The sequence below is a fragment of the Callionymus lyra genome, chromosome 5 (assembly GCF_982586985.1).
Source record: "Callionymus lyra chromosome 5, fCalLyr1.hap1.1, whole genome shotgun sequence".
Lineage (NCBI taxonomy): Eukaryota > Metazoa > Chordata > Actinopteri > Syngnathiformes > Callionymidae > Callionymus > Callionymus lyra.
Genome location: NC_141822.1, coordinates 5,783,083 through 5,795,554, shown reverse-complemented (window position 1 = coordinate 5,795,554; position 12,472 = coordinate 5,783,083). Strand labels below are relative to the sequence as shown.

Genomic DNA, 12,472 nt, shown 5'->3' with positions numbered 1-12,472 from the left:
GCAAAGTGAAATGTTAAAGTTATTATACTTTATTTTAAAGTGTTTTAATGTTTATAACTTCTTCACTCGACACTGAAAAAAAGTCGTTTTATTTATGGTAAGTTTCTGCAAATACTTGTTAGTAACAGGTTAGTTGAGTGTAGTTTAAGAAATGAATTAAGATGTTAATTATTACTTAACTAACTAGGTTTTTGCAGAAACTAACCATAGTAAATTGATTTAAACCCACTAATGTTTTTCGTTGTCAATATATTCTATATTATTTTTATTTTTTTTATTTTTTTTTTATACATATTTATCTAATTATTGTTCTTTTTTCTATTTTACTGTTTTACTATTTTACTATTATTTTATTATTTATTATTTATTATTTATTATTTATTATTTATTTTATTTTATTATTCTACTATTGTTTTTAATGATATGTGAACTGCATTTTTTTTAAATATATAAACAATTTCCCGAAGGGGGGGATCAATAAAGTTCTACCTAGCCTAACCTAATATATATTAGTATAACTCTATACTACTATATATAATTATATATATTTTGTAAATATAAGTTGAAATAAAATACACAGTCAAGATATTTTCTAAGTGAACTACTTAACAGCTGCAGGTCAAGCTATAGTTGTTTAATATTGTTAATAAAAAAATTCAATATTGTTTGATTTTGCAGGATAGAAATGTATATTACAATTTGGGTGATAAATAAAATAAATTAGACTTTTGCCAAACAAGCAATACTGTAGTTATATAGAGGTATATGTTTTACATCAGTAATGTACAGAATACTGTAGTTTAGTTTAACTTAATAATCAATACTTTAGTGTAGAATAGAAAGATTTTTGTATGAAAATGTATTTTTCTGTTTCTGTATTTTACAAATTTCCCAAATTAATATTACCAATTTAAATGAAATATAAATTATTAAATAATCTGATAAAATTGTAAACAAGGTAAATACATGTTTTAATCGTTTCTTTATTGTAAGCTTTAATATTCTTCAAAAGTTATTTCAAGTCCATTCATCACATTTAATACGGACTTTTTTTTACGTCGTTGCAGGTGTTCTTTCCACCTCATTCACCAGCAGGTGGCGTTGTTTTCTATTAGAAAACAAAAGCTAAACTAAAGCTAACACTTAAAAATAAACTGCTCTAAAACCTGGTTTAAAAAATATACTTTTTATTTATTTATTCTCGACTGACCCACTTAACATTTGATATATATGATTTATGCGGCTTAACATATATTTTATAATTATGCATTAATTATACAGATATTTATTTTAATTATAATCTTGCTTTTGTGCTTCAATTTAGAACATTAATGCATCATTTATCCTTGTATGAAATCTTGTAAGAAAAAGTATTTTTTAAATGATCGTTAATTCAATCAAGTGTTTATGTTTTTTTGTACTTTACAAATTTCCCAAATAAACTTTTTGAGGAATTTGAGTGAAATATAAATAATTAAACAATCTGATAATATTGTAAACAAGGTAAATACATTTTGTAATCGTTTATTTATTACCTTTTAATATTCTTCAACAGTTATTTCAAGTCCATTCATCACATTTAAAAACCGCAGTAAATGTTAAATAACATGAACTTTATTCGCGACATTTTTCATTATTTTACTTTATTAATGTATCAAAAGGAAAAAACGGAAAAATACCAACTTTAAATTCACGTCCTTGCAGGTGTTTTTATTATTCACCAGCAGGTGGCGTTGTTCTTCATTCGAAAACAAGAGCTGAACTAAAGCCAACGTTTAAAAACAAACTTTTCTAAAAACCTGATTTTAAAATAATATATTAATAGCATTTATTTATTCTCGACTGACCCACTTAACATGAGATGTATATGATTTATGCATCTTAACATATATTTTATAATTATGCATTCATTTTATTTAAATTATAATCCTGGTTTTGTGCTTGAATCTAGAAGGTTCATTCATCATTTATCCTTTAAATCCTGTTATTTCGCTCGTTGAATAATTTAATTTGATTATTTAGCATATTTGTGACAAGCGTGTTATTTATTTACTCATTCTAGTGTAAATATCCAGCAGCTCTGAACAGTATTAAGTATTCATGTGTGAAGAAGGTCGACGATGTTAGCGTCTCATGAAGAACAAATATATCAAAGGAAGGAGCTGGAAGTGAAACAAGCATTTTTCAAACAGGAAGAAACAGTTTCCTGTCTGTTCTCTGGCTCCAGACTTCAGGAAGTGGTGATGCCGTGAGATTCCAGGAGGTGATTCGAAGCCGTAAACATCCTCGGACGCCAGTCATTATCTGCCTCGACAAAGAAGGAAAGACGTCCCAGACTCGGAGGAGAAGATGAAGTTTAATCACACTCGTATGTCACAGTAGTCAATGTCTCCGGGGCCGACGCTTCACACCACGTTGCAGGATCTGGGCTCTCGGAAGGGGTTGCTGCCCGTGGGCACTCCCACCAGGAGGGCGTCCTTGCTGGCGTTCTGCAGACAGAAGTGCTGCAGCTCTGCTGCGGCCTGAGACACCTGAGACACGATAAAGGGTTCTGTTTGATGGAAGTCCAGTACAAAGATGTGTTTTTCAAGAGTTTTCTCCAGGACTCCAGCTGAGAACTCGTCTGTGAATATCAATACTTGGATTTATAAACATCCACTTTTAATTCAAAATTGTTTGAAATTTCCCGGAAAAATACTCCAAAACCTCCCGCAATATTACTAGAAAGCCTCACAGAGTATTATTACAAAGCCTCCTAGTGTATGACTACAGAGCCTCACAGAGTATTACTACAAAGCCTCACAGAGTATTATTACAAAGCCTCCTAGTGTATGACTACAGAGCCTCACAGAGTATTACTACAAAGCCTCACAGAGTATTATTACAAAGCCTCCTAGTGTATGACTACAGAGCCTCACAGAGTATTACTACGGAACCTCACAGAGTAATAATCAAAGCCTCAGAGTATTACTACAAAGCCTCACAGAGTATTATTACAAAGCCTCCTAGTGTATGACTACAGAGCCTCACAGAGTATTACTACGGAACCTCACAGAGTATTACTACAAAGCCTCACAGAGTATTACTATGGAGCCTCACAGAGTAATAATCAAAGCCTCAGAGTTTTACTACAAAGCCTCAAAGAGTATGACTACAGAGCCTCACAGAGTATTACTACAAAGCCTCACAGAGTATTACTACGGAGCCTCACAGAGTATTACTACAGAACCTCACAGAGTATTACTACAAAGCCTCACAGAGTATTACTATGGAGCCTCACAGAGTATTACTACAAAGCCTCACAGAGTAATAATTGAAGCCTCACAGAGTTGTACTACAAAGCCTCAAAGAGTATGACTACAGAGCCTCACAGAGTATTACTACAAAGCCTCACAGAGTATTACTACGGAGCCTCACAGAGTATTACTACGGAGCCTCACAGAGTATTACTACAAAGCCTCAAAGAGTATGACTATAGAGCCTCACAGAGTAGCACTACAAAACCTCACAGAGTATTACTACGGAGCCTCACAGAGTATTACTACAAAGCCTCACAGAGTATTACTACAAAGCCTCACAGAGTAATAATCGAAGCCTCCAGGAGAAATACTCCAAAGCCTCTCGCAGTATTACTATGGAGCTTCAAAAAGTAATACTACGGAGCCTCACAAAGTAGTACTATGAAGCTAGGGAGTAATACTGTGGATTATCAGGCTCAGTAAATTTCTGAGAAAATGTAAGGATTTTAAATGCGCCTTCTAGTCCAAAATATACGGTGACATTAAAGAAAAATGACTGATACACCAATAATAATAATTATAATAATAATACTTACTTTGCTCCTATAGGTTTATCCAGAGAAATATCTCAAAACTCCTTCCAAAATAAAAAATAACCATCAAACTGAGTCAAATACTTCTCTGGTCTTCAGTTAATTTCATATTAAACTTTAACGTAAAGTTAAATCGTTATAAGTTGGAAAAGAAAATCGGAAAATGGGAAATAAAAGTGACTCGTGAGAAATAAATGAATCCTAATGAAAGTGAAGAAACAGCTGCTGCAGAATGAAGTCCATACGTCCATAAAACATCTTCCTTCATCTCCGTCAGAAGATTGAAAAATACCACATCTGCTCAATATTGCATTTTTCAGATACTGAAGGAATTTCTAAAGGACTTTCCAGAAAACTTTAAATGGAACAGTTTTCACTAAGAAATCAGAGAGAATGTTGTATGTTTTATTACCTTTAAATAAATTATAAATTCGACACGATCCACTAAACTCGTTCTTCTTCTGATATTATTTTGAAAGTGTTTCTTCTCTGACCTTGATTCTCTCCACACTGGCCTCCAGCTTCAGCTGCTCCACCAGACGTCTCATGGTGGACACGCTAGAGTTGGACGTCATGTTGTCTCCAGACTTCGGACAGGAGTGTTTGGACCACTAATGGGCAGCAGACGAGGAGGGGCCGGGTTTCCTTCCTCCCGACCTCAACGAAAGTAAAAGATACTTTTTTTATTACTTCCTCAAAACTAGTCACTTTGAAAGTTCACTTTTTTCAAAAGGTCAGTGAATAAAACATGGTTTTTCAAAAGTTATACAGATATTTTCTTTAGAGAATTTGAGGAACTTTTATCTCCATTTTGTTCCCAGATTTTCTACGTGACTCTCAGGGAATTATGGGAAAATAGTTAAGGTCATAAATCAGGCGAATCTAAGATTAAAAAATAAATAGTAAAATCTTAATTTCAGTGAAATTGAGCAGCTACAAGTTGAAGATGAATCAAATCTGTGGAGGATTTATTTTTTTTGTAACTGAACTTAAAAATAGATTAAAATAGTTCAATTAAACTCGACTTAAAAGTTTATAATTCTAAGAATTCAAAGTGTTGAGCAGATCATTGAGATCTGTGACGCTCCAGCTCCAGCACGCTGCTGCCCTCTGCTGTCCAGTTGATGTCATTGTTGATATTTCACTTGCTAAAAAAGGCGTTTATTGATAGATGTTTTTGTGTCATCAGGTCATTATTATATATTAATAGTAAGGTCGTTATTATATGGTTAAATTGTTTTGAATTAAATGATTTTTTTTTTTGCATTGAATTAAGTTTTATTTATTTTTTAAGTTTGAATTAGTTTTCTGATAATTAAATCTGTGGACATCAATATTTTCAAAATGGATGAATATTTTTGCTAAAAAAAAAACTATACATTTTAAAGTAATCAATATCTGTTATACCCAAACAATCTATTATACTTTTACAAATCTAATGACAAATATATTAATAATTAAACCTGTGTTTTGTTTGCTTCATTTTTTTTTTGTTTACATTGAAACATTTTTTTGATGTTTCCAAGTCTAGAATTACAGGAAAATGTATCTTTTTAATAATTGTATCCTTTTTTTTTTTAAATAAATGAAATCAATATTTCCTAAATTTAAAGGTTGAATTTAGTTAGTTGTTTTCATGTATTGTTTTAATAAATAGACATAGAGTTTGATTTTCTAACGCCAATAATTTCAAAAATATTTTTTTCTAAATCCTACATTTGTTTTATTAGAAGTATTTTAAAATCAATAGAAACATGTTGGTATAATAGCAACACCAGAATACACCAGAAGAGTACCGAGCTACTTGATCAAACGTTCATTTATTTTTAAATGAATAGAAAAATACACGAATATTTAAAAAAGGAAAATTAATTTGTAAATTGAAAGGTTGAATTTAGTTGCGTTTTTTAATCATTGTTTTTACTTTTAATAGTATAAAAATACACAGAGTTTGATATTCTATTTCCAATCATTCTAAAATATATTTTCTAAATAAATATTATTTTATTCGTAGCCTTTTAAATTCAATATAAAACTATTAGTATAACAGAGTCACCAGTCATTACCAACCGAGCTTCCGGAACAAACCTTCAGCCAATCATGCGTCAGATCCTCAGAGAATTCTTCGACACGTTCAGTCTTGTTAAACCTCCAGTGACCAGAGTGAACAGGTAAACACACCTGCTGCACAGGCACACCTGAGACTTTCAAACACAACATGACTAATTAGTTCTTGGTCTTAATCACCGAGGATTGTTCACACACTTGTTTTTTATTTGAATTATTTCCAAGGGAAAGTAAATGTACTCTGTTACAGTGATATTTTTACGTCGTACCAAAGTTTTGTGAGTGTTTTATAAATATATAATTAAGTATATTGTGGGTTGCACTCACTTCCGTGTAATAACACAACATTTAGATGATATTTCCCTCTAGAAACTTGTTTTTAATTCCCACAGATACCTTTGTATCAGATTATTTAGATTTATATGATGAAGCTGATCCAAAAAATTAAACTTTTTACATGTTTGTTGTTCATCTATTGCCGTGAAACAGACTTTCAGTTGATTGAAAACATCCGCTCAGTATTGACAATTATATCAAATAATAATCAAACTCTTATATTTGTATTTCCAGATACTAAAGGAATGTTAAAGTACTTTCCAGACGAATTATCCAGACATAAAGTTTTCACTTAGAAAGCAGTCATTCGTTTAATATGATATTCAATTAGTTGTAAATTAGTTTTTATATTAACTAATTCTTCTGTATATTAAGTGATATGATGTATAAAGTTGTCGACTTATATATGTGTTTTCAAAGTGGTAAAAAAAAAGTGGTTTTCAATGTGAACAATTACACAAAGAATTACACAAACAAAGCAATAAAATAAATATGTATTTCTAAATTTTATCTAAAAAAATTTATAATATTTTTGCCCTTTAAAGTATATACTTTATTGAATATTGTTTTGATTGTTTAAGCGCTTTGTGACCCTGGTCTGGAAAAGCGCTATACAAATAAAAATGACTTACTTACTTACTAAATATGTTTGTCTTTATATTTTCTTAACTCGTTTGTAAGTTTGTCTAGTACTATTTAAAGTAAATGAATGTACTCAGGGACAACAGAAATAACTTCAAATATTACGTATTTAATCCAATCTAATTGTTCCACTTTACTGTACAGTACATACATTTAATTGAAAGAAACAACACAAAATACAATTAAATATAGATAATAATAAATACTTCAAGGTGTATTGTCTCAAAATGTTATTAAAACATAAATATTGTTTAAACATGGTTATAAGAAAAAAGTACGAGCTATTTCAGTTGAACCTGAACGCAACACTCCCGTCCTGCCTCCCGTGACGTCACAGTATTACTCGCCTCTGATTGGTCGACGCGGGTGTTAAGCCGGATCTACAGTAAGAAGCTTTTCGACAGGTAAAGACCACCGGAAGTGAGCGGTTCTCTTAAAAGTGATCGACCGGAACATGAGCGCGAGGTAGAAGGTGAGGAGGTCCAGCCATGGTGGAGGTCTTCTCGGGCAGGACGCTGCTGAACAAGGAGGGCGAGCGCGTGGACGCGGAGGAGGTCCTGAGGAACAAGGTGGTCGGGATCTACTTCTCGGCGGGCTGGTGTCCGCCCTGCCGCGACTTCACGCCCATCCTCTGCGACTTCTACTCGGAGCTGGTGGAGGAGCGAGAGCCTCCCGCGCAGTTCGAGGTGGTCTTCGTGTCCTCGGACAAGAGCAGCGACGACATGGTGGAATATTTCCACGACACGCACGGAGACTGGCTCGCGCTGCCCTGGACGGACGAGTACAGACTGTGAGTATTGATGGACACGTGTGTCTGTGGCTCTGTGATGATGCTTTGAGATCATTGTTTCATGGAGGTCCAGATGATCCAGGAGAGTCAGTGTTGGATGGTCTAGATCTGAGGCCATGGTTCTCGTTTGATGATTGGTTTTTATAAATACAAGGAAAATCTGCCTGAAAATATATATATTTGTTGTTAGATGTTAGAAAACGACCCAAAAAATCCTTGAAGTTAAAGAAGATCGTGAGAAGTTAAAGAACAGTGTGAGTTATTCATAAAGATTGGGAGAAGTTAAAAAAGATCTCGAAGTTAAAGAAGATCTCGAGAAGTTAAAGAAGATCCTGAGAAGTTAAAGAAGATCATTAGAAGTTAAAGAAGATCGTGGGAAGTTAATAAAGATTGTAAGAAGTTAAAAAAGATCTTGAGATGTAAAAAAAAGAAGTTAGAAGTTAAAGAAGATCGTGGGAAGTTAATAAAGATTGTGAGAAGTTAAAGAAGATCGTGAGAAGTTAAAGAAGATCGTGAGAAGTTAAAGAAGATCGTGAGAAGTTAAAGAAGATCATTAGAAGTTAAAGAAGATCGTGGGAAGTTAATAAAGATTGTGAGAAGTTAAAGAAGATCCTGAGAAGTTAAAGAAGATCATTAGAAGTTAAAGAAGATCGTGAGAAGTTAATAAAGATTGTGAGAAGTTAAAGAAGATCGTGAGAAGTTAAAGAAGAGCGTGAGAAGTTAAAGAAGAGCGTGAGAAGTTAAAGAAGAGCGTGAGAAGTTAAAGAAGAGCGTGAGAAGTTAATAAAGATTGTGAGAAGTTAAAGAAGAGCGTGAGAAGTTAAAGAAGAGCGTGAGAAGTTAAAGAAGAGCGTGAGAAGTTAAAGAAGAGCGTGAGAAGTTAAAGAAGAGCGTGAGAAGTTAAAGAAGAGCGTGAGAAGTTAAAGAAGAGCGTGAGAAGTTAAAGAAGATTGTGAGAAGTTAAAGAAGATTGTGAGAAGTTAATAAAGATCGTGAGAAGTTAAAGAAGATTGTGAGAAGTTAAAGAAGATTGTGAGAAGTTAAAGAAGATTGTGAGAAGTTAATAAAGATCGTGAGAAGTTAAAGAAGATCGTGAGAAGTTAAAGAAGAGCGTGAGAAGTTAAAGAAGAGCGTGAGAAGTATATAAAGATCTTGAGAAGTTAATGAAGATCGTGAGAAGTTAAGAAAAAGATCTGGAGAAGTTAAGAAAAAGATCTGGAGAAGTTAAAGAAGATCTCGAGAAGTTAAAAAAGATTGTGAGAAGTTGATGAAGATCTCGGGAAGTTAAAAAAGATTGTGAGAAGTTGATGAAGATCTCGAGACGTTGATGAAGATCTCGAGACGTTGATGAAGATCTCGAGAAGTTAATGAAGATCTCGAGACGTTGATGAAGATCTGGAGAAGTTAAAGAAGATCTTCACAAGTCGGAGACACTTGAACGTGAAAAAAGCCACACCAGAACAATTTCGTCGTAAAGTCTTTTCCAACTTGTATTTCATTCGTCATATTTACTTCAGGAAACACTTCTGAGTACAAGAAGTTGAGTTGGAAGACGACCATCATCAAGAATTATTTTAATTAATTATTTATTATTATTATATTATTATATTATTATTATTATTTATTAAATATCTGAAGTGATTTTGCTAGAAAAAATATATATAAAAAGAAAGAAGCTCTTCATCAACTTTTAGGTCAAAACTACAAGAAAATGAAAAATACAAACAGTTGAAATTAGCAGGTGAATTTTGAGTTTTTAATCATATTTAAAACTATTTTTAAACATAGAATTTAATCCCAATAATTAAAATATATATTTTCATAGTAATATAAAAATGTTGGCTCTATTATACCTATGTTTTGATATTGAATTTAAAAGGCTACAAATAAAATGAATTATTGGAATTTGAAAAACATTTAAAAAACATTTTTATTTTTATGTTTGGAATTTAGAATTCAAATCTTTTTAAAATCCATTAGTCAAAAAAAATATATATATATGACCTTTAAATAGACAAATAATTAAACTTGGTCTTTTATCTTCTTTTTTTTTTAAATGTTAAATTCAACCCATTATTATTCTTGTTGTTTTTCACATGACCTTTGGTCACATTTGCAAACCCTGGTGTTCCCTCAGCGAGCTGCAGCATCGCTACAACATCACAGTGGTTCCCAAGCTGGTGATCGTGAAGAACAACGGCGACGTGATCACAGACAAGGGCAGGAAACAGATCCGGGACCGAGGAGTCGCCTGCTTCGGGAACTGGTTGGAACGAGCGGAAATCTTCCAGAACTTCAAGGGTTGAGACGGAAAGAAGTTGATGATCTCTGAGCACTTTAGGAAGAAACGCTGCGGCTTTTAATGCATTTATTATCGACTTTTATGGAGAAAAACTCTTTTATTTCATGCATTTGTGACGTCAGTGCATCAGAATATTGAACAATTCAAACTTTAAATATAACGTTTTTATTTTATTTAATCTGTTTCTATATTGAGATGTTAATTTAAAAATAATCTTTACTTTAAAATGTTTCATATTTTTTCAAATAAATGTTTATATTTATTACCAATAAAGTTTAAAATTATAATAGGTTTCAGTGTATTTTTAATTGGTATAACTTTTAAAATAAATATGATTTATAAAGGAAATATGGTTTTATTTTTTAATTTAAAAGGCTACAAATTAAGAAATTAATATAATTAAATTAATTAATCTGGAGAAGTTAACGAAGATCTTGAAGTTCAAAAAGATCTCGAGAAATTGGAAAAGATTTCGAGAAATTAAAGAAGATCCCAGGAAGTTAAAGAAGATCTTGAGATGTTAAATAAGATTTTTAAAAGTTAAAAAAAAGATCCTGAGAAGTTAAAAGAAATTAATTAATTAATTAAAAAAATGTATTTGAATTATAATATCAAAAATAATTCATTTTGAAAATATAATTTATTTTTTACATTTATTATTTAAATAAGACAGTTTATATAAAAGTGATTGAATTCAGGTTTTCATTAAAAAAGGAAATGTAACCCATCACTATATAAATAATTTAATTCAATTATTTATAAAAATAATAATAAGGAAATACGTTTAAGTTTAAATATTCAATATTCTGATGCCACTGATGGATAACAAGCTTTATACGTGTTTATGCATTAAACACTCAGGGATTTATCTACTTATTTATCAATAAAAAGCTACTTTCTAGTCCAGAAATTGTAAAAGAGTTTTTGCAGGTAAATAAAGCTGCTGAGGAAGTGATGGAGTCTCAATAGTTTCATGTTTTATTTTCACTCTGGAGTGTCGTGTCTGTGGAAACACTGACGTGTCGGATCAGATCCGTCCCAGAGGTCTTGTTAAACCGTAATAACCACCGAGGATTTGCTCGTGGTCTCGGTGGAACCATCACTTGAGAGTCGACGATCAGACCTGGATCTGCTGACGTCGAGGTCATTAAATCCCAGATCCTGCCACGACAAGTTCTTCGCCAGAGAAACGTCTTCAAACGAGAACAAACGTCTTCAGACGTTCACCAGCTTTGATGCAAAGAAGGAAACGTTGTTTAAAACAAAAAAAATTAAACAAGTTCTTTGGTAAGTTTAGATACAAATCACCAAATACAAATGTTTATTTTCAGATGTATTTGACTTTAAATTCCTTACAATTAATTAATTTTGTTTAATTGTTCATTTGTATTATTATATTCTCACTTTAATATAAGTTTTTTATGTTTTTCTATTTTATTTGTATTGTTCATTGTGTCGTCAACACATACAATAATGATTTTATTTAACAAAAAATAAAATTAATAGTAGAAATATACTAAAGAATAAGCTTTACTCAATTTTTATTATCTTTTCATGTTTTCAGCTCGACAAACTATTATCATTTTCACATCTAATTTTAACTGAACTGTTTTGCCGACTTTAGCCACCAGGTGTCGCCATACAATCATCAAATTGCGACAATTCATCTATAAACTATAAAGGAAATAAACGGATTCAAATTAAGGGAAGAAAAACGGTATTTACTTTCTAAAGTCGTAATAGTAAAATAAAAAAACGGTAAATTATGTAATGAAACGACAAAATATTAACGAAAAGTATCAAATACAACAATAAATAAATGCATAAAAAAACACCTTTTTTTTCTATTCCTCGCTGATCGTAAAATAATGATATTACTAGAAGAAAAAAATGAGAAAAATCCTCTCATTTAATTTAAATGTTCTTGTTTTGTTTCTGACAAACCATAGAAATAAATAAATCTATTTTGACTGAAACGTATTTAAAATGATAAATTGGCCTCAGACGTTGCAGAGCCGAGTTTAGCCACAAGGTGTCGCTACATGATCATATAAATGCGTTAAGTTGACGTTGGAACTTTGTATTAAATAATTAATTTGCATTAAATAAATAAATATATATATTAACCCTCTGGTCAAATCGCTAAAAAAAATAAAGACTATTATATACGGTTTTTTTTTTAATTAATGTGTTTTCATTATTTTAAAGTCACACTTCAATGATTTAATGTATTAATTATGTATTTTTACATTATTTAAATTATGTTTTATTTTTTTAATATGCCAACCTAAACGAAAGGATCCCTTATTTTAACTCATTTATTCATTTTAAGTTAATTGATTTTATATATTTTTTTTTTACAAAAAAGTTTTCTAATGTATATAAAACAAAAAGCAGTTAAACTGCAAAATCTAAAAAAAAAAATGAAATATGAGGAAAAATAAACGAATAAAACCCTAAAAAAAACAAACAAAGGATATCAAGGAGTCGCGGCTGATATTTG

At 31.4% G+C, this 12,472-nt stretch overlaps 2 protein-coding genes across 2 annotated transcripts; one reads left to right on the top strand and one right to left on the bottom strand.

Moving 5' to 3' along the window:
• Positions 1 to 2,337: 2,337 nt before the first annotated feature.
• Positions 2,338 to 4,476, bottom strand: gng10 (guanine nucleotide binding protein (G protein), gamma 10). Its single transcript, XM_087792374.1, has 2 exons — positions 4,327 to 4,476; positions 2,338 to 2,531 (listed from the first exon to the last, which is right to left on the bottom strand). The coding sequence occupies exons 1-2, from the start codon at positions 4,405 to 4,407 to the stop codon at positions 2,406 to 2,408; spliced, it is 207 nt and encodes a 68-aa protein (XP_087648500.1). The 5' UTR covers positions 4,408 to 4,476; the 3' UTR covers positions 2,338 to 2,405.
• A 2,790-nt stretch (positions 4,477 to 7,266) lies between these two features.
• On the top strand, positions 7,267 to 10,935 carry nxnl2 (nucleoredoxin like 2). The gene is made up of 2 exons (XM_087792365.1): positions 7,267 to 7,667; positions 9,805 to 10,935. The coding sequence occupies exons 1-2, from the start codon at positions 7,366 to 7,368 to the stop codon at positions 9,971 to 9,973; spliced, it is 471 nt and encodes a 156-aa protein (XP_087648491.1). The 5' UTR covers positions 7,267 to 7,365; the 3' UTR covers positions 9,974 to 10,935.
• Positions 10,936 to 12,472: the final 1,537 nt, after the last annotated feature.

Bases quoted from the DNA above. Each gene is read 5' to 3' on its own strand.
- gng10 (XM_087792374.1), bottom strand. From the start codon at position 4,407: ATGACGTCCAACTCTAGCGTGTCCACCATGAGACGTCTGGTGGAGCAG. The intron at 2,532-4,326 runs GTCAGAGAAGAA...ATCGTGTCTCAG, and splicing joins CCAGTGTGGAGAGAATCAAG to GTGTCTCAGGCCGCAGCAGA.
- nxnl2 (XM_087792365.1), top strand. From the start codon at position 7,366: ATGGTGGAGGTCTTCTCGGGCAGGACGCTGCTGAACAAGGAGGGCGAG. The intron at 7,668-9,804 runs GTGAGTATTGAT...GTGTTCCCTCAG, and splicing joins TGGACGGACGAGTACAGACT to CGAGCTGCAGCATCGCTACA.